The sequence below is a fragment of the Mobula hypostoma genome, chromosome 3 (genome assembly GCF_963921235.1).
Source record: "Mobula hypostoma chromosome 3, sMobHyp1.1, whole genome shotgun sequence".
Taxonomy (NCBI): domain Eukaryota; kingdom Metazoa; phylum Chordata; class Chondrichthyes; order Myliobatiformes; family Myliobatidae; genus Mobula; species Mobula hypostoma.
In genome coordinates, this window is record NC_086099.1 from 226,389,404 (window position 1) to 226,411,583 (window position 22,180).

The 22,180-nt window shown below is 43.2% G+C and overlaps 1 protein-coding gene across 1 annotated transcript in view; it reads right to left on the minus strand.

Moving 5' to 3' along the window:
• Window positions 1–20,275, minus strand: part of slc39a4 (solute carrier family 39 member 4) — a 59,851-nt gene extending 39,576 nt beyond the window's left edge. The window contains exons 1-3 of the mRNA XM_063044664.1: window positions 19,960–20,275; window positions 1,836–2,129; window positions 1,018–1,216 (exon numbers count right to left, since the gene is read on the minus strand). Coding sequence (XP_062900734.1) covers window positions 1,018–1,216; window positions 1,836–2,129; window positions 19,960–20,178 — 712 coding nt within the window. The 5' untranslated portion in view covers window positions 20,179–20,275. The remainder of the gene's footprint in view (window positions 1–1,017; window positions 1,217–1,835; window positions 2,130–19,959) is intronic.
• Between the last annotated feature and the right edge of the window lie 1,905 nt (window positions 20,276–22,180).

Below are 22,180 nucleotides of genomic sequence, written 5' to 3' on the forward strand. Positions count from 1 at the left end.
TTTGGAGACCATTGGTCTTGCACCTGGATCTGTTCTGGGACCCCTGCTCTTTGTGATTTTTATAAATGACTTGGGTGAGAAAGTGGTTTAGTAATTCTCAGATGATACAAAGGTTGGTGGTGGTGTGGAAGGTGTAGAAAGTCATCGTAGGTTGCATCGGGACATTGATGGGATGTAGAGCTGACATGAGAAGTGGCAGATGGAGTTCAATCCAGAAAAGTGTGAAGTGATTCGCACAGACAAAGTATGTTTGTACAAGATTAATCGCAGGGTTTTTAGCAATGTGGAGGAACAGAGTGATCTTGGGGTTCACGCCCATAGATCTCTCAAAGTTACTGTGCCAGTTGATAGGGTGGTTTAGGAAGTGTATGGTGTGTTGACTTTTATTAGTTGGGGGATTGAGTTTAAGACCCACGAGGTAATGTTCAGCTCCTTAACACCCTTAGAACACACTTGGAGTATCATGTTCAGTTCTTGCCACCTCATCATAGAAGCTTCAGAGGGAATGCAGAGGAGAGTTATGCTGTCTGGATTAAAGAGCATGCCTTATGAAGGAAGTCTGAACAAGCTAAGGCTTTCCTTTTGGTGTGAAGGAGGTTGAAAAGCAACTTGATAGAGATATATAGGATGATGGGAGGCACAGATAGAGTGGATATCCAGCACCATTTTTTAACAGGGCAGCAATGGCTAATTCTAGAGGACATGCTTTTAAGGTAATAGGAGGAAAGTACAGTAGAGATATCGGGGTAGGATTTTTTTTACATAGACAGTGGTGGGTGCATGGAACTCACTGCCAGGGGTGGTGGTAGGTGCAGATACATTAGGGACATATTAGAGACTCTTAGATAGGCACATGGATGATAGAAAATGGAGGGTGAAGTTTCAAGCTGAGATCCTTCACCAGGATCCAGTTTGGAACCCTCGTTACAGTGGCAGCCTCTGCCTTTGTCTCCCAGGACAACACATCTGTACATGTCACTACTGAACCAGAAGCTGAACAGAGAAGGTTTTCCTTACCTGTCCTGGTGAGATTCTGGTATATGTGAAATATGAAGTTGAGGAAGTATTCAGGCCCTGGCAATACGTATCGGGGTAGGCAGTCTCCTCGTAAGAAATGGTAAAGCATTACAGCAGAAAAGTGGCCAATATTAACTCGTGTTGTTCCATTGGACACCAGCTCGTATTCTTCTATGATTTGAGTGGAGTTGACACAAGGCTAGAGGTGAAAAAAATTAGTTATCAAACATTACTATCAACTTAACATTCTGCAACAACCAACACATTTTCCTTAATCACCTATTCTCTCCAAACCTTTCTGAGGAATACCTGTCAATATAATCTCCGCTACACATCTATAGAAGTTTGTCAAAGTTTTAGATGACAGGCCAAGTCTCCCCAAACTCCTAAGGAAGTAGAGGTGCTGCTGTGCTTTTTTAGTAATTGCACTTATGTGCTGGGCCCAGGACAGGTCCTCCGAAATAATAACACCGAGGAATTTAAAGCTGCTAATCCTCTCCAGGTCTGATTTTGCCCCGTCTCCTCATTAACCATTTTCGTGTCTATGACATTGATCTTTTTTGAGTGAGCTAAGAAACCAACAATACTACCTCACTACTTTGCTGTATTTTTGCACTATTTAGTTATTTTTTATATACTTTTATTGCAACTTATAGTAATTTTTATTTTATGACCTATGTCAGTGATAATAAACCTGATTCTGATTCTGAGCAACTTTGCTGATTATTTTAGTGTCGTGCAGAGTTCGAGGTTATGCTGGCAATACGTTATTGAATCATGGACAAAGAACAAACTGTCACGTGTTTGTTCTTACTTACCTGACCTTTGTCCACCGTCAGATAGTTCTTTTGTATTTTCTGCAGCTCCTCTTCCACCAGGCTATGAGTGAGCTTGGGGATTTGGCTGGTATCAATTTGTGTCAATAGTTTCTCTGTGAACACTGTTGTTTCCTTTCCCCAGTGCTTGGCCTGTATGACCTGGCACACTCTCTGTGGGTCAGTCAGAAAGAGCAGCAAGCCAGGAGAGATTTGGAAAAACTCATCAGGTGTCAGTGTTTTGCTGCCACTGTCATTCTTCCCAGCAAGTTCAAAGACATCATCGGCCGAAAAGCACTAGTTAAAAGAAAAGAGATGGAAAAGAGTTGTTAACAAACAGTATCACTTACACTTATCCTTGTAAGCGGAACAAGTGCTACACATGCCCTTACACTTCCTCCCTTACCACCATTCAGGGCCCCAAACAGTCCTTCCAGGTGAGGCGACACTTCACCTGTGAGTCGGCTGGGGTGATATACTGCATCCGGTGCTCCCGATGCGGCCTTCTATATATTGGCGAGACCCGACGCAGACTGGGAGACCGTTTTGCTGAACACCTACGCTCTGTCCACCAGAGAAAGCAGGATCTCCCAGTGGCCACACATTTTAATTCCACATCCCATTCCCATTCTGACTTGGCTATCCACAGCCTCCTCTACTGTAAAGATGAAGCCACACTCAGGTTGGAGGAACAACGCCTTATATTCCGTCTGGGTAGCCTCCAACCTGATGGCATGAACATTGACTTCTCTAACTTCTGCTAATGCCCCACCTCCCCCTCGTACCCCATCCATTATTTATTTTTATACACATATTCTTTCTCTCACTCTCTTTTTTCTCCCTCTGTCCCTCTGACTATACCCCCTGCCCATCCTCTGGGCTTTTCCCCCGTCCCCCTTTTCCTTCTCCCTGGGCCTCCTGTCCCATGATCCTCTCATACCCCTTTTGCCAATCACCTGTCCAACTCCTGGCTCCATCCCTCCCCCTCCTGTCTTCTCCTATCATTTTGGATCTCCCCCTCCCCCTCCCACTTTCAAATCTCTTACTAGCTCTTCTTTCAGTTAGTCCTGACCAAGGGTCTCGGCCTGAAACGTCGACTGTACCTCTTCCTAGAGATGCTGCCTGGCCTGCTGCGTTCACCAGCAACTTTGATGTGTGTTGCTTAACAAACGGTAAAATTACTTTCTTAAACACAAGAGATTCTGCAGATGCTGGAAATCCAGAGCAACCACACAAAATGCTGGGGGAACTCAGCAGGTCAGGGAACATTTATGGAGAGGAACAGAGCCACTATTTCAGACCGAGCCCAATCATCAGTTATTTTCAATGTTCCGAAGTGCACACAACAAATTAAGCTGTGGGGTAAAAACTGTTTTTGAGCCTGCTGGAGCATACTGCCAAGCTCTTGCATCTACCACCACTATCTTGTCCATGCTCACTTCTTGATGCTGCCAGGAGGCTGGAGGTACAGGAGCCTCAAGGTTCAACAACAGCTTCTTCCCAACGTTACCAGGTTCTTGAGGCAGTCCCTGCAGGCCCTACAATACATTGGACTAACACACATGAAAACACAAGAGAGAATTTGTAGGATGCCTAAGAGATGGCTTTTTAGAGCAGCGTGTGGTTGAGCCCACTAGGAGGAAGGCAATTCTGGATTGGGTATTAAGTAATGAACTAGATTTGATTAGGGACCTTAAAGTAAAGGAACCCTTGGGAGTCAGTGATCATAATATGATTGAATTCACCCTGCAGTTCGAGAGGGAGAAGCTAAAGTCAGATGTATCAATATTGTAGTGGATTTAAGGGAATAACAGAGGCATGCGAGAGGAGCTGGCCGAAGTTGATTGGAAGGGGTGGGGACATGAGAGGAGATTATGGCAGAACAGCAATGGCTGGAGTTTCTGGGGGCAATTCAGAAGAATACATGCATCCCAAAGATGAAAGAGTATTCCAAAGGGAGGATGAGGCAACTGTGGCTGTCAAAGGAAGTCAATGACAGCTTAACGGCAAAAGAGAGGGCGTATAATATAGCAAAAATTAATGGGAAGTTAGGGGATTGGGAAGCTTTTGAAAACAAAGAAGGCAACTGAAAAAACCATAAGGAGAGAAAAGATTAAATATGAAGGTAAGCTAGCCAATAATATCGAAGAGGATTCAAAAAGTGTTTTCAGATATGTAAAGAGTAGCAGGGAGGAGAGAGTGGATATTGGACTGCTGGGAATTGACGCTGGAGAGGTGGTAATGGGGGGACTACAAAATGGTAGATGAATTTAATGAGTATTTTGCTTCAATCTTCACTGTGAAAGACACTAGCAGAATTCCAGAAATTTGATCATATTGGGGGCAGAAGTGAGTGCTGTTACTATTACTAAGGAGAAGGTGCTTGGGAAACTGAAAGGTTTGAAAGTAGACAAGTCACCTGGACCTTATGGACTACACCCCAAGGTTCTGAAGGAGGTAGCTGAAGAAATTGTGGAGGCATTAGTAATGATCTTGCAAGAATCACTCGATTCTGGTAGACTGGAAAATTACAAGAGTCACTCCACTTTTTAAGAAGGAAGAGAGGTAGAATAAAGGAAATAACAAGCCAGTTAGCCTGACTTCAGTGCCTGGAAAGATGTTGGAGTCTAATATCAAGGATGAAATTTAGATTTCGGGGTATTTGGAGGCGCATGATAAAATAGGCCAAAGTCAGCATGGTTTTCTTAAAGGGAAATCTTGTCTGACAAATCTATTGGAATTCTTTGAGGAATAATGGGTAGGATAGACAAAGGAAAGTCAGCAGATGTTGTTTTCTTGGATTTTAAGAAGGCCTTTGACAAGTTGCCACACATGAGGCTGTTTAACAAGGTAAGAGTCCGTGATATTACAGGAAAGATACTAACATGGATAGAAGATTGGCTGACGGGCACAAGGCAAAGAGTGGGAATAAAGGGGACCGTTTCTGTTTGGCTCCCAGTGACTAGTGGTGTTCCGCAGGGGTTGGTGTTAGGATTGCTTTGTTACACATTATATGTCAACAATTTGGATAATGGTGTTGATCGGTTTGTAGCCAAATTTGCAGATGATACAAAGATAGGTGGAAGGACAGGAAGTGTTGAGGAAGCAGAATGTACGCAAAAAGACTCGGACAGATTAGGAGAATGGACAGAGAAGTGGCAGATGGAATATAGTGTATGGTCATACATTCTAGGAATGAATGGGTTAATGTATGAGAAGCATTTGATGGCTCTGAGCCTGTACTGACTAGAGTTTAGATCAATGAGACGGAATCTCATTGAAGCCTATTGAATATTGAAAGGCCTAGACAAAGTGGATAAAGAGAGGTAGAGAGGATATTTCCTTTAGTGGGGGAGTCTAGGACCAGAGGGCATAACCTCAGAATAGAGAGATGTCCATTTAGAAAGAAATAAGAAGAAATTTCTTCAGCCAGAGGGTGGTGAATCTCTGGAATTCATTACCACAGATGGCTGTGGAGACCAAGCCATTGAGTATATTTAAAGCAGAGGTTGATTGGTTCTTGGTTAGCCTGGGCATCAAAGGTTATGGGTTGAAAGCAGGAGAATGGGGTTGACAGGGATAATAAATCAGCCATGATAGAATGGTGGAGCAGACTCAATGGGCTAAATGGCTGAATCAGCTCCCATGTCTTAAGGACTTGTGGTCTAAAAAAGCTGGAGGAATTCAGCAGGTCAGGCAGCATATATGGCTAAGACCCTTCATTAGGACTGCAAAGGGAGAGGGCAAAAGTCAGAATAAGAAGCCGGGGGATGGAGTAGGGGTGCAAGTTGGCAGGTGACAGGTGAGACCAGCTGAGGGGATGATGGGTGAGTGGGGAAGGGAATGAAGTGAGAAGGTGGGAGGTGGGAAAGGTAAAAGGCTGAAGAAGAAGGAACCTGAAAGGAGAAGACAGTGGAACATGGGAGAAGGGAAAGAAGAGAGTCACCAGTGGGAGGTGGTGGGCAGCTGAGGAAATGAGATTACATTGGACTGTATTTCCTTCTCTCAATCATTCTTCCACCAGTGTCATTATGTTTGTTCGGTTGTGTACATTATATATAATTTATGTAAATTTAAGTTTATGTTAACTTACGCTCAGTGGCTAGTTTATTAGGTACACCTGTACACCTGTTCATTAATGCAAATATCTAATCTAAAGTGACAGCAACTCAATGTATAAAAGCATGCAGACATGGTCAAAAGATTTAGTTGTTGTTCAGACCAAGCATCAGAATGAGGAAAAATGTGACTTAAGTGACTTTGACCTGTTACATACCCCGTAACTGGATTGCCAAACCAGCAGAAGTGGATCACTAGGTGGAGTCTGGTTTACTAGAAACTAATAAAGTTTTATTAAAGAAATAAGTAACACAGTACTCTAAACGTAAGGATATAAATGCAACAGGTTAGCAATGATAAAACACACATGTACACAGAACTAGGGTAATAGGAATCAACCAAGCTCCATCGCAGTCTAGGGGTAAAATGATCAGTCTCAAGTGACGCAGAGTTCAGTTCAGCTTAGTACAGTTAGCAGTAATCGCTGTTGTGCCGTTGGAGAGAGAGAGAGAAGTGCAAATTTTGATTCAAGCGGACCTTTAATGTTCTGCGCAGTTGGCTTTCGGGCGGACCCTTTTATGTCTTCTATCCTGCTGTGGTCACCGACAGTGACCCCTCTGTTCCAGATACGACCGTTCTTCCGCAGTGAACCCAGCACCCAGGCAAGGGCGGACACACACACCAGGTTCTCGCCAATCGTACCTTTTCACCCTGTCAGTCTATGGTCGGTTCCCTCGAACCAGACCTCCAAACTCCCACCAACTTGTGGGGGCACACCGCTCTTCCAGGGTCTCGTTATCTCGTGATCTCGTGGTGTCACGTGCCTTAGCGAACCTGTTCATTTTATTCCCCTGCTGGGGTATCGCCTGTCCATCAAACTTCAAACAGTTCAGGTTCAAAGCAACCGGTCTGTCAATTCTCTGAATTGTGTCTCTTTTCGTTATCTCTCTCCTCTCTCATTAACATTTTGAACGTTTCTCCATTTGTCTCCCTTATCTCTCTCATCAGCATCAATCTTCTGATAATTTGGTTTTTCGTCACAGACCATGGAATGATTGTTGGTGATAGGCAGGGTGGTTTGAGCATCTCAGAGACTGCCGATCTCCTGGGATTTTTATGCACAACAATCTCAATCATCAATCTTCACTGTGGAACAATGCATCAGTCTTCACTAGCAGTGTGCCAGATGTTGAAGGGTGTGAGAGAAGAGAAGTGAGTGCAGTTACTGTTACAAGAGAGAAGGTGCTCAAAAATCTGAAAGACCTAAGGGTACATAAGTCACCTGAACCTCGGAACTGCACCCTAGGGTTCTGAAAGAGGTAGCGGTAGAGATTGTGGAGGCATTAGTAAATGACCTTTCAAAAAAATCATTGGACCCTGGCATGGTGCCAGCGGACTGGAAAATTGCAAATGTCACTCCACTCTTTAAGAAAGGAGAGAGGCAATAGAAAGGAAATTATAGACCAGTTAGCCAGACTGCAGTTGTTGGGAAGATGTTGGAGTCAATTGTTAAGGATGAGGTTATAGAGTACTTGGTAACACAGGACGAGATAGGACAAAGTCAGCATGTTTTCCTTAAGGGAAAATCTTGGCTGATGAACCTGTTGGAATTCTTTGAGGAGATTACAATTAGAATAGATAAAGAGGATGCAGTGGATGTTGTATATTTGGACCTTCAGAAGGCCTTTGACAAGGTGCCGCACATGAGGCTGTTTACCAAGTTAAGACCCATGGTATTACAGGAAAGTTACTGGAGTGATTAGAGCATTGACTGATTGGTATGAGGCAGCGAGTGGGAATAAAAGGATCCCTTTTTTTTGGCGTGTGCCTGCGTGCGTGCGAGTCTGTGTGTGCGTGCGTGATGATGTCTTTTTCATGGCTTTTACGAGGCGTGGAGCGAGAGAGAGACTGTGTGGCGTGTCACTCCTCTCACAGACATTTTCGCAGTATTATTCCCTTTATTTTACGAGGTCGAGTTGCAATCTCGACACTCAACCCGGCACAGATGGAAAGCGTACTCAGGAGCGGAGCCGACTGGTTTTGAACCCGGGAACCTCCGCTCCCGGGTCCAGCGCCGATGTCATTGCGCCACCAGCCGGCCCAAAAGGATCCTTTTCTGGTTGGCTGCCAGTGACTAGTGGTGTTCCACAGGGGTCGGGGTTGGAACTGTTTCTTTTTATGCAGTATGTCAATGATTTAGATGATGGAATAGGTGATTTTGTTGCCAAGGTTGCAGGTGATACAAAGATTGGTTGAGGGGCAGGTAGTGTTGAGGAAACAGGTAGGATGCAGAAGGAATTAGACAGATTAGGAGAATGGGCAAGAAAGTGGCAAATGAAATACAATGTTGGAAAATTCCTGGTCAGGCACTTTGGTAGTAGAAATAAATGTGCGGACTATTTTCTAAATGGGGAGAAAATCAAAAAATCGGTGATGCAAAGGGACTTGGGAGTCCTTGTGCAGAACACCCTAAAGGTTAACTTGCAGGTAGAGTCAGTAGTAAGGAAGGCAAATGCAATCTTAGCATTCATTTCAAGAGGTCTAGAGCACAAGAACAATGATGTGATGCTGAGAAGACACTGGTGAAGCCTCACCTTAAGTATTATGAACAGTTTTTGGCTCCTCATCTAAGAAAAGATCTGCTGGCGTTGGAGAGAGTCCAGAGGAGGTTCACAAGGATGATTCCGGGAATGCAAGAGTTATCATACGAAGAATATTTGATTGTTCTGGGTCTGTACAAACTGGAATTCAAAAGGATGAGACCTCATTGAAACCGTTCAAATGTTGAAAGGCCTAGACTGAGTAGATATGGAAAGGATGTTTCCCATGGTGGGGGATTCTAGGACAAGAAGGCACAGCCTTAGGATAGAGGGCATTCATTTAAAACAGAGAAATTTCTTTAGCCGGAGGGTGGTCAATTTGTGAAACTCATTACCACAGGCAGCTGTAGAGGCCAGGCCAGGCAGAGCTTGATAGGTTCTTGACTGGACACAGTATCAAAAGTTACAGAAAGAAGGCCAGAGAGTGGGACTGAGGAGAGGGAGAAAAGGATCAGCCATGTTTGAATGCTGGAGCAGACTCGATGGGCCAGATAGTCTAATTCTGCTCCTATGTCTTATGTCTGAGGTACACAATAATGTGACCACTGAGCGTATGTTTGTCATTGTTTGGATTTACTGTGTTGTTGCTGCAGAAGCCAGTTTTCATGGTGTTGATACCTTGTGTGACAACAAACTTGAACTTGACGGGGAAACCATATTATTGAATCACACAGTACTGAAGGGAACCAACTTGTTTAACAATGCCTTTACCTGTTACAGTTCCCAAGTTTTAGGGCACCATGCCTTTCTTAACCCAGAAAGTCAAAGTGCTATGATCTGCAGAGTTAGTTAGACATTAACTGCATCTGGTGAAGGTAATCTGCAGATTTCCTCACGCTCATAAATCTCTGGCACCAGTTCAGTAATGATCTCTTTTCGATTATAGTTAGGGATATATTACACTCAATTACAAGCTACTGAGTTCAGATAATAAATCTCATGAAGTTAGGGCACAAACTTCAACTTGGGACTAGCTTTTATCTGGTCTGGAGAATAAATTGCAGCACTAATCCTATCCTGGCATTATACTACAAGGTAATTGGAAAACTGTATTGGACTCTTAAAAGTAGACCTACATTAGACACGAATGTAGTATCTTTATACTTTGTCCTCACACAGGTGTCTGCTGAACAACTCTTTGCTAGATGCAAGGTTAGAAGACGATAAGATACAGGAGCAGAATGAGGCCATTTGGCCCATCAAGTCTGCTCCACCATTGCATCATGGCTGATCCAATTTCCCTCTCCGCCCCAATCTTCTGCCTTCTCCCTGTATCCCCTCATGCCCTGACCAATCAAAAATCTATCAACCTCTGCCTTAAATATTCCCAATGACTCGGACTGCATAGCCACCCTGGCAACAAATTTTATAGATTCACCATTCCCTGGCTAAATAAATTCCTCCTTATCTCCATTCCAAATGGACTTCCCTCTACTCTGCGGCTGTATCCCTCTGGTCTTATACTCTCCAACCAGAAGAAACATCCTCTCCACATCCACTCTATTGAGGCCTTTCAACATTCGATAAGTTTCTTTTGAATTCCAGTGAGTGGAGGCCCAAAGCCATGAAACTCCCCTCATTTGATAAACGGACCCCAATTTACATCGGTCTCATGAATGTAGAGGAGGCCACATCGGGAGCACACAATGCAAAAGATGATTGCAACAGATTCACAGGTGAATTGTTGCCTCACCTGTAGAGACTGGTGCCTAGAATGGAGGTGAGAGAGGAGGTGAATGGGCAGGTGTAGCATTTCCCTCATCCTTCTTCTCTCTAAACAGAAAAGTCCGAGCTCACTTAGCCTATCCTCATAAAGCATGCTCTGTAATTTAGGCAGCATCCTGGCGAATCTCCTCTCTAAAGCTTCCACATCATTTCTATAACTGAACACAATATTCCAAGTGTGGTCCAACCAGGGGTTTGTAGAGCTGCACCATTACAGTGTGGCTCTTTAACTCAATTCCTCAACTAATGAAGGCCAACACACCACATGCCTTCTTCACCACCCTATCAACTTGAAGTAATGTGATGAGGAGATGAGTATAGGTGTCATAGCAACACTGAGGAACGTCGCTACAAGTCTGTTGCCCCGTGAATTATTTGCAACAGTTTGCTGTGTCATTCACAGAAAAGCAGAACAGATCCTTTCAATCATATCAACCTCCAGATTTTTCTCAGAAACTTGCTCTTAAATGTTTTATTTTACTTTGGATCAACTTAATCCGCCATAGACCTTTACAGGTATTAGGAGTTTGCTGTGGTGTGTTGGTGTGACATGCAACAAAAGACAGCATTCAACAATGATAGCAAATAAAGAATTATATAGAAATAAATTAGAAATTAAGGTATGGATATGGGATAAAATGTGCATAAATATATAAATACCAGCAATGTAAACAGCATTATAAAATGTGGTTTAGGGGGTCTACAGTGCAGTCAAGGGACAGGGGTAATAGAGAGAGAGGGTGGGAGGGGGGCTAACTAGAATGGTTGGTCAGATTAACATCCCGGGGAAAGAAATGCTTAAAGTTGGCATGAAGTTTCTGTTTTAATAGCTATATTTATTAATGAGATTCATTAGATAATGTCAACAAATAAAACTGTCTTGTTGACATGCATGAAAAATATCTGTGGCAAGAACAAGCAAACTCAGCAGGTCAGGCAGCACTCGTAGAGGAGAAGGCTCAGGAGCTTGAAGACTCGTACGGCCAGATTTGGGAACAGCTTCTTTCCAACTGTGATAAGACTGCTGAACGGATCCTGACCCGGATCTGGGCCGTACCCTCCAAGTATCCAGACCTGCCTCTCGGTTTTTTTTGCACTACCTTACTTTCCATTTTTCTATTTTCTATTTATGATTTATAATTTAAATGTTTAATATTTACTATTGATTTGTAATCCAGGGAGCGGGAAGCACAGAATCAAATATCACTGTGATGATTGTACATTCTAGTATCAATTGTTTGGCAACAATAAAGTCAGATGCTGCAGAACCCGAAGTTTCTCCAGCCATTTTCTGCTGCTGACTCTAGCATCTGGTGTCTCCAAAACCATTGGTAAATCATTGGTAATCCATTGTTGACTCATGTGCTAAGGTACAGTGGAAAACACTGATACACATGAATACAGTTTGGCTGTGACTTGAACTTGAAAACCTGTCTTACATACCTGTCACTAGATTCCAACAGTGCATTGAGGTTGTACAAGGGATAGGGCAGTGCAGACAGACAATGAAGAACAAGATAGATTGTGAGGGCAAGAGTCCATCTTCCCGCACTAGGTAACAGTGGTATAGAAACTTTAATCAGTGAAGTAAAATTTGGCCCAAAGGCTTCCAACAGAGTGCCAGTGAATAATGTCGATGTCCTGCAGACAATCCACAAAACTACTGCTTTTACTTCTTCTTTCAACTATGATTCTCCTACTAATCTGCATGCGATTGGAACCAGTGATCTACATTTTGATGGAGTGTTTTGGGGCCGATTGAGCGATCTGGTGCTTTGCCTTCTCCGAGAGAGTTTGGTGAGGTTGGGAGCAGAGTGTGTGGTCTGGTGGCCTAGCGGCAGGACTACAAGTTGACAATGATGAGAGCAGAGGATGGGTGGGCGTTCAGAGCCATCTGCCCGTCTTTCACCAGTCTTCCTCTCCCTCTCACTAGCTGCTGTCAGAGGAAAGTTCGGAGATCTTGGGTTCTACATTGCAAGGATTCATTGGTGAGGCTCATGGCTGTGCTCTCGCTTTGGGGGACTTTAAGGTTCATGTTATGTCTTTTCTGGATTCTGGTTACTCTTTTGTTTTGCTGTTTTTGAGCAGTTTGATCGAGGTGATTGGCGAGGACAAGTTAAGGCTGGCTCTGTGGCTTGCACTCAGCTGGTGGCGCTGAACTAAACAACTGAATACTGCTGGACTCCTGACTGGATGTTGATATTCTGTGTTGTTTGCTTGCTTTTTGCCTTTTGCGCAATGTGATCTTTTTTTTGTGCACTGGGTGTTTGATGTTTTTCTAGGAAGGGGTTCCATGATGTTTCTTTGTTTTGTGGGAGGACAAATCTCAGAGTTGTATTCTGTGTACATACTTTGATAATAAAGGTACTTTGAAATGTGAACAGAGCCCTTCTGTCTTAGATTATTACAGTCAAACAGATTGGGTAAGAGAAGTCCTGGTCAGCTCTCTGTTCCATTTTATCCCTCTCTTATCACACCACACCTCTCTGTCTTGTTCTTGCTACAAAGAAGGAATAACCACTTTTAAGTGCTACTTGAGACTTCTGGTAACAGATGAATTTTCAATCAGGAAGGAGGTACTGGAGCCAGAGGTTCCACACTACCAGGTTCAGGAACAGTTACTATCCCTCAACCATCAGGCTCCTGAACCAGAGGGGACGACTTAACTCAACTTCACTCGCCCTGTCACTGAAATGTTCATACAAATTATGGCTCACTTTCAAGGACTCTCCATCTCATGTTCTCAATATTTATTGCTTATCTATTTATTATTATTATTTTGACATTTTTTTCTCTTTTTGTATTTGCACAAATTGTTGCCTTTTGCACATCGGTTGTTTTCATTGGGTGCAGTTTTTTGTTGTTTCTATTGTATTTGTTTGTCTTTACGGTGAATGCCCACAAGAACATTAATCTCAGGGTAGTATATGGTGACATATATGTACTTTGGTAATAAATTTATTTTGAACTTTGAACTGTTTCTCCCTCATAGCTGAGAAAATTGCATATTTATTGAGCTTTAGTTTGTGGTTTGGCAGTATTTAATTTACTGGTGGAATTTTGTATTGCGGCATTAAATATGATACTACTGGCAAGGAGAAGGTGAAGAAGACCTTATTGTTATTACACCCTTTCTCAGATGGCACTATCATCATTCAATCTCTCTTAATATCCACAGTTACAGATATCCTCTTTGTTCTCTCCACTCCACCCTCTTCACTGCAATTTCAAAGGTTATTTGAGGCTTTACCCAGAAAGATGAAAGGTCACTGATTTAAAACATTAACTTTGTTTTTTCTCTCTCTCTCTTTCTTTCTCTCTCTCACCCTCTCTTCCTTCCTCTCCCTCCCTCACTCTCCCCTCTCCCTTTCTCCCCTCCCCCTCTCTCTAGCTCTCTCCCCCCCTCCCGCCTCTCCTTTCCCCCTCTATCACAAATGCAGTCTTGCTGCTCACCCTCCCCCTCTAGAATACTGTGAACTCGATCCAAGACATTCCTCACCCTGGTACCTGGAGGCAACATACCATCCAAGTGTCTCTATTACATCCACAGAATCTCCCTCTGCCGTTTTAACTATAGAATCCTCTGTCAGTACTGCAGTTCTCTTCTTTCACCTTCCCTTCTGATCTACAGAGCCAGACCCAGTGCCAGAGACCATGTTCCTCCCACAGTAGGTTATCTCCCCCAACAGTATCCATTACCATAACTCTAGGATATAGGAGCAGAATTAGGCCATTTGGCCCATCAAATTTGCTCTGCCATTTCATCATGGCTGATCCATTTTTCCTTTCAGCTCCAAATTCCTGCCTTCCCCCTAAATCCCTTTATGCCCTGACTATTCAAGAATCTATCAACCTCTGCTTTAAATATAACCAATGATGGCCTCCACAGCTGCCTGTGGCAAAGAATTCCACAGACTCACCATTCTCTGGTTAAAGAAATTCCTCCTCATCTCCATTCTGAAAGGATGCTCTGTATTTGAGGCTTTTTCCTCTGGTCTTAGACTGTTCCACTTCTCCATATCCTCTCCACATCCACTCTATGAAGGCCTTTCACCATTTGGTAGGTTTCAATGAGGTCACCACTCATTCTTCTGAATTCTAATGAAGACAGGCCCAGAGCCATCAAATGCTCTTCATATGACAAGCCGTTTAATCCTGGAATTATTTTTGTGAGCCTTCTTTGAACCATCTGCAGTTTCAGCACATCCTTTCCAAGATAAGGGATCCAAAACTGCTCACAATACTCCAAGGGAGGCCTCACCAGTACATCATAAGTACATCCTTGCTTTTATATTCTAGTCCACTTGAACTCAACCTGCAAATTAACCTTTAGGGACAAGGACACCCAAGTCCCTTTTTGCCTCAGTTTGTATTTTCTCTCTAGTCAGGAAATAGTCAACCCTTTCATTTCTTCTACCAAAGTGCATAACCATATACCTCTTGACATTGTATTCCATTTGAAACTTCTTTGCCCATTCTCCTAATCTGTCTAAGTCCTTCTGTAGACTCTCTACTTCCTCAAAGCTACCTGCCCTCCACTTGTCTTCATATCTTCTGCAAACTTTGGAACAAAGACATCTTTTCTGTCATCCAAATCACTGACATGTAACAAAAACAATTGATCCCAACACAGACCCCTGTGGAACACCACTAGTCACTGGCAGCCAACTAGAAAAGGCTCCCTTTATTCCCACTCTTTGCCTCCTGCCAATCAGCCACTGCCTTATCCATGCTTGAATCTTTCCTGTAATACCATGGTTTCGTAGCTTGTTAAGCAGCCTCATGTAAGGGACCTTGTCAATGGCCTTCTGAAAATCCAAATACACAACATCAACCGATTCTCCTTTGTCTATCCTGCTTGTTATTTCTTCAAAGAATTCCTACAGATTTGTCAGTAAGACTTTCCCTTGAAGAAACCATGCTTACTATGGCCTTAACCATATCCTCAACAATTGACTCCATCATCTTCCCAGCTACTGAGGTCAGACTAAATGGTCTTTAACTTCCCTTCTTCTGCCTCTCTCTCTTCTCTCTCAGAGAAAAGCATTGGGATGCTCTTGGGTGGCATGGTATCATGGTGGTTAGTGTAACACCTTACAGAGATAGTAAACTGGGCTCAATTCCTGCCACTGCCTGTAAGGAGTCTGAAAGTGAGAACTGTGTGGGTTTCCCCCAGGTCCTCAGCTTTCTTCCCATGTTCCAAACACGTACATTTGTGAGACTCTTGGACAGGCACATGGGGGTGAAAGGAAAACGGAGGCTACGTGGGATGGAAGGGTTAGATTGATTGTAGAGCAGGTTAAGGGGTCAGCACAAAATTAAATGCTGGATTGTTCTATGTTCTATGGGTTAATAATGGTTAGTAGGCATGCTGTATTTGCGCTGAAAGAATGACAACACTTATTGGCTGCCCCCAGCATCCTCGGATTGTGTTGGACGGTGACACAAACAACGCATTTTACTGTATGTTTCAATGTACATGTGACAAATCAAGCTGATCTAATCTAATCGCAATGAAGCATCAAGGTAAAGCTTCTGCCTCACATTTCTAGTGTTCCAGGTTCAATCCCAACTACTGCAGCTTTATCAAACTTCGGTGCTCCGTCTCCTGTGGTCACCCGGAGAACCCGGTTGCTAGCCCATCTTAAATTCCTCTCCCTATTCCCACACTGACGGTCTGTCCTCAACAATTTAGGAGGTTGAGGACAGGGTAAGTCATAGACATAGAAAATGACAGCTCAGAAAGAGGCCCTTCAGCCCATCTAGTCCATGCCGACCCATGTAAACTGCCTAGTCCCATCGACCTGCACCCAGACCATAGCCCTCCATACCTCTCCCATCCATATACCCATCCAAACTTCTCTTAAAAGTTGAAATCCAAATTGCATTCACCACTGACGCTGGGAGCTCATTCCACACTCTCATTGCCCTCTGAGTGAAGAAGTTTCCCCTCATGATCCCCTTAAACATTTCACCTTTCACTCTTAACCTATGACCTCTAGTTTTAGTCTCATCCAACCTCAATGGAAAAAGCCTGCTTGCATTTACCCTACCTATACCCCTGATAATTTTGTATCCCTTTATTAAATCTCCTCTCAAGATTCTACATTCCAAGAAATAAAGGCTTAATCGATTCAACCTTTCCCTGTAACACAGGTCATCCAGTCCCAGCAACAACTCTGTAAATTTTCTCTGTACTCCTTCAACCTTATTTACATCTTTCCTGTAGGTAGGAGACCAAAACTGCCTGATTCCAACTACTGTTACTGATAACTCATGAACATTTCTTTCTCCAGTCTCAGGTAAACTGCTCCTCCTCTACTTCCTTCAGAGTTTGTGAAGACTTAGCATGACAGCTAAAACTTTGACAAACTTCTCTAATGGGTAGTAGAGAGTATATTGACTGTCTGATATGGGAACACCAATGCCCTTGAATGGAGAACCCTACAAAACGTACAGGACATAGCCCAGTCCATCACAGATTAAGCCCTTCCCACTATTCAGCACATCTACGAGGCATGCTGTTACAGGAAAGGGCGTCAAAAGTGGCGTCACAGGTAGATAGGGTCGTAAAGAGAGCTTTTGGTACATTGGCCTTTATTAATCAAGTAGTGAGTATAAGAGCTGGAATGTTATGGTGAGGTTATATAAGGCATTGGTGAGGCCAAATCTGGAGTATTGTGTTCAGTTTTGGTCACCAAATTACAGGAAGGATATAAATAAGGTTGAAAGAGTGCAAAGAAGGTTTACAAGGATGTTGCTGGGACTTGAGAAACTCAGTTACAGCGAAGGGTTGAATAGGTTAGGATTTTATTCCCTGGAGCGTAGAAGAATGAGGGGAGATTTGATAGAGGTATATAAAATTATGATGGGTATAGATAGAGTGAATGCAAGCAGGCTTTTTCCACTGAGGCAAGGGGAGAAAAAAACCAGAGGAGATGGGTTAAGGGTGAGGGGGGAGAAGTTTAAAGGGAACATTAGGGGGGGCTTGAATTTATTGAGTATGCCTGCAAGAAGATGAATCTCAAGGTTGAATATGGTGACATAGATCTACTTTGATAATAAAGTTACTTTGAATTTTGAACTTTAAACTCTTGTCATTTCTCTCTCCGTATTCACCCAGGTTCTCTACACACAACAGCCCAGCTCCTCATCACCCAATTTCTTCTCCTCCCCAACCCATGTGCCCGTCACCCACATAAAGGGCGGAACAGAAGTGAAGTGGGTAGCATAATGCTTTACAGCACCAGCTGTAAAACTCGATTCAATTCCCACCACTGCCTGTACAGGGTTTGTACACCACTTCTGTGAGTGGTGGGCATGCTACGTATGTTGGCACTAGAAGCATGGCAGCACTTGTGGGCTGCCTCCAGCACATCTTCGACGCAAACTGAGGACTGCCAGGCTGGGTAACAGCTTCTTCCCTCGGGCTCTGGGACTAATGAATACCCTGCCACCACCAAGGTCTTCTCACCAGGACAGTGAGCTGTTTACTGTTTACCTGTGCTGCACGTCAAATTATGTTTTATTCATTTATTAGTGGTAATATTTATGTGCTGTGTGTGATATATATTTTGCGTGTGCTCCGTGGTCCTGAGGAACATTGTTTCAGTTGGTTATATGTATGTACAGTCAGGTGACATTAATTGTGAACTTGAAGACATTATCGATGTACATGTGAAAAATTAATATAATCTAAACATAAATTAATATCTTAATCTTAACCTATGTTGCCTCCACCTATCACCTCCCAGTTTCTTGTGCTATTTCCACTCCTCCCACATCCATGGGCTCTGTCTGTCAATCAGCCCACCTCACCTGGATCTACCTATCTTCTGCCAGCTCTTGCTCTGCTCTTCCCCCTCAGCTCTTTGTACTGCCTACCTCCACTCAGGGCACTTGAGAGTCCTCTTGCAGGATTCTCTAAAAGTTAATTTCCAGGTTGAGTCTGTGGTGAGGAAGACAAATGTCACGTTAGCATTCATTCTGAGAGGATTAGAATATAAAACCAAGCATAAGACACTGGTGAGGCCTCACTTGGAGTGTTGTGAGTAGTTTTCGACCCCTTATCTAAGAAAGGATGTGCCGACATTGGAGAGGGTTCAAAGGAGGTTCACGAAATCGATTCTGGGATTGAAAGGCTTGTCACTTGGGAAGTATTTGATGGCTCTGGGCCTGTACTCACTAGAATTCAGAAGAATGGGGGAGGGGAAGAATCTCATTGAAACCTTTTGAATGTTGAAAGGCCTCGATAGCGTGGACAAAGAAAGGATGTTTCCTATGGTAGGAAAGTCTAAGACCAGAGGATGCAGCCTCAGATAGAGGGGTATCCTTTTAGAATGGAAATCTGGGGGAATTTTTTTAGCCAGAAAGTGGTGAATCTGTGGAATTTATTGCCTCAGGTGACTGTAGAGACCAAGTCACCAGGTATATTTAAGGCAATTTGATAGATTCTTGATTAGTCAGGGCATGAAGCGATAGGGAGGGAAGGCAGGAGACTGGGGCTGAGAGGGAAAATGGATCAGCTGTGATGAAATGGTGGAGTAGACTCGATAGATTAAGTGGCCCAATTCTGCTTCTGTATCTTATGCTCTTATGGTCTCTACTCTTTTAGCCCAAATGAAGGGTCTTGGCCCAAAGCATTGACTGTCCATTTCCCTCCACAGAAGCCCCTCACTGCAGCAGCCACAGTTTCTTTGAGTCTTTGTGGCGCTTGCACATTCTCCCTGAAACTGTGTAGGTTTTTGCTGGGTGCTCTGCTTTCCTACCACGCTTAGAAACATGTAGATCGGTACTTTAATTGGTTATTGAAAATTGCCTCTAGTGTGCACACATTCTGGTACATTCTGGGGGGGGGGCGATGACTGATGGGAAAGTGGGGAAATAAAATGGATGCAGAGCAACGCACACAAAATGCTGAGGCAACTCCACAGGTCAGGCAGCATCTATGGAGGGGAATAAACAGTCAACGTCTCAGGCTGAGAACCCTCGCCAGGACCCAACAATGGATGCAGACTCAGCAAGCTGAAAGCTGCCCTATGATCTCACACTTTTGGACAACATGTTCTAGCCTTGTAGCAGAACCCCCCCTCCACCACCCCACCCTCTAGTCTTGCTGTTTGCCCAGTTATTTGAAACGTGTTCTTGTTTACCGACTCTGTTGCCATTACAAACAACATTCCTTATTTACTCTGTGAAACTTCTTCCCGCTCATGAATGCCTCTTTCCAAATCATTTAAACTTCTCTTCCCCAGGAGAATTATTCCACTTCTCCAGGCTCTGTGTAATGGAGGACTCTTATTGCTGGTTACCATTCCAGCTGTTCTCTCTCTCACTGTCTTATTGTTAACGACAAGTGATACAACCCATCAATCATCCCCCCATCTCCCCACCGGCATTCAATCAATCGGCATCATATAACAATGAACTGAGCAAAAATGCACAGTTCAGAAAAGGGAGTATTTTCTAAAACTCATTCCTTGAGTTTTTGCAGTAAGTGGAATTAAATTGTTCTTATTTCCAGAGTATATTCAAATTTATTCATATTAAAAAATATCAGGAATCAAATTACAAGATCTTAATCCACATCTTTATAGAACAGATAGTCTGATTATCGTGCTAGTTGATTTAAATTTAAAACCAACTGAAAATCCAAGTTAGTGCTTAAAGCTGCCTTGAGGTGGCACCAGCAGACTCTCTGGAGTTTGTCCCGAAGCTCAGTGATCAGAAAGCCTGGCACTTACCTTTTCACACGGCACCTCAGCACACTGCACACGGTTCGCTAAGATACTTAATAAAGAGGTGACTGCTGTCTCACTCAGGATGTCTTCTCCAGGCACTAGGAGATCCACCACTCTTCTGAAGAGCTCTTGTTCAGTGACAAAGAGAGAGTCATTTCCTTGTGAGGCTGCTAGCTTCAGGACAGCCAGAAGCACAGGGAGTAGTACAGAGAGCCAAGTCATAATGTAGCAAGTTTTAAAAAACAATGTAGGAAAAGGTCTTTCCAGCTCCTTCTCACAATAGAGCCTCTTGACAGAACCTTGTGTACAAAGAGATTCAAATGGCTGACGGTTTAAGTTGATGAGTTTTATATTTAACCTAGTGCCAAATGCCCCCCCTCCCTCCCCCTTGCTCATGATTGGCCAGGGAAAGATTAATGATGTCAAAACCATTCACGACTAATAGGAAACTCCCAGGTTTGCAAATCTTGCTTTGATTGACACAGAACCAGTCAATGCGCTTACCAAGTGAACACATCACCTTGAACATATACTGTATATTTCAATTTAATTCACAAACAGTCCAAGGAAGAAAAAAAAATATATATGTACCTAACTTAAATGAAGTTACCTTCACCGATGTGTGCTCCAAGTCACATGCGTTCCTTTAATAAATTATTGAGACATAGAAGAAAATGTCAAGTAAATTTTGTGGCTAAGTACAAATCCATACTTCATGTCAAACATCTTTGTTCTGGATTCTGTCCAGTTATTCTATTTTATTTTGTTGACCTCTTTTGTATTATTTGGAATAATATGTCACGATGAAATATTTAACTATTTTCCTCCTCCCTTTCTTCCTTGTCGTCTTCCACCAGTTTCTGCCGAGCACTATGGGCGTGCTCTGTTGGCACATTTTCAGGCTGGCACTAGAAATCCTTAGTTAGTGCAAATGACACATTTCCCTGTAGGTTTCCATGTACGTGGGGCGGTACAGTTAGCACGATGCTGTAACTGCTGTGGGCGTTGGAGTTTGGAGTTCAATTCCGGCGTTCTCTGTATGAATCCATTCTTCCCATGTGTGCACACTGGTTTCCTCCAGGTGCTCCGGTTTCCTTCCACAGTCCAAAGACATTCTGGTTAGTAGGTTAACTGGTCATTGTAAATTGTCCCGTGATTAGGCCGGGGTCAAATAGGTGTGTTACTGGGCGGCACAGCTCACAGGACCAGTGCTCTATCTCTAAATAGATAAAGATTTGATAAGTAAATCTGAATCTGAATCCTTTGGTTCCTTTCATTCTTTGTGCAAGTGTGTTTTCATTTTCAGAGATGGGTTAACATAGAACGAGTACAGAAAAGATTTTCTGATTTCATTAAACTAGAAAGAATGCTGAAGACATTTGCCAGGATATTTATTTATTTACTTAGTGGAATAGGTCGTAGTGGCCCTTCAAGCAGTGCCACCCAGTAGCCCCTAACAACCTGAATGAACCCTAACCGAATCATGGGTCAATTGACAATGACCAATTAACCTACCCTTTGGACAATGGACAGTAGGAAACCGGAGCACCGGGGAAAATCCACACATTCCATGGAGAGGACGTAAAGAGACTCCTCACAGAGAATGGTGGGATTGAATTCCGAACTCCGACACCCAGAGGTGTAATAGCCTTATGGTAACTGCTACACTATCATGGCGCCCATTACCCAGACTCAGGGAGCCGGTGCTACAAGAAGAAGTTTTGTAAACTCGTACTTTCTTCCCTGGGATGAGAAAGTTGGCGGGTTACCTGATAGAGGTATGTAAATTTAGTATCAAAGTATATATATATATATAGCCACCATATACATTACTGTGCAAAAGTCTTAGGCACCCTAGATTTTTTACATGGCTTCAGATGGTATGGCCTCCATCTGAAGATCAAACCATCGAGGCTGTCTGGAATTACCCAGAGAAACAGAAGCAAGCGAGACAGCCAAAATCTGCAGAAGAACTATGGCAAGTTCTCCAAGATGGTTGGAACAACCTCTCAGCCAATTTTTGTATAAAACTGCACAACCGTGTCCCTAAGAGAATTGATGTAGTTTTAAAGTCAAAGGGTGGTCACACCAAATATTGATAGATTTAGTTCTTTACTGTTTACTGCTCTTTACAGTAATTGTTTTTGATATTTAGAAACATTTAATTTCATTATTTTTGAAAGCATCTTTGCTTTACAGATTTTTTTAACATGTGCCTTTGACT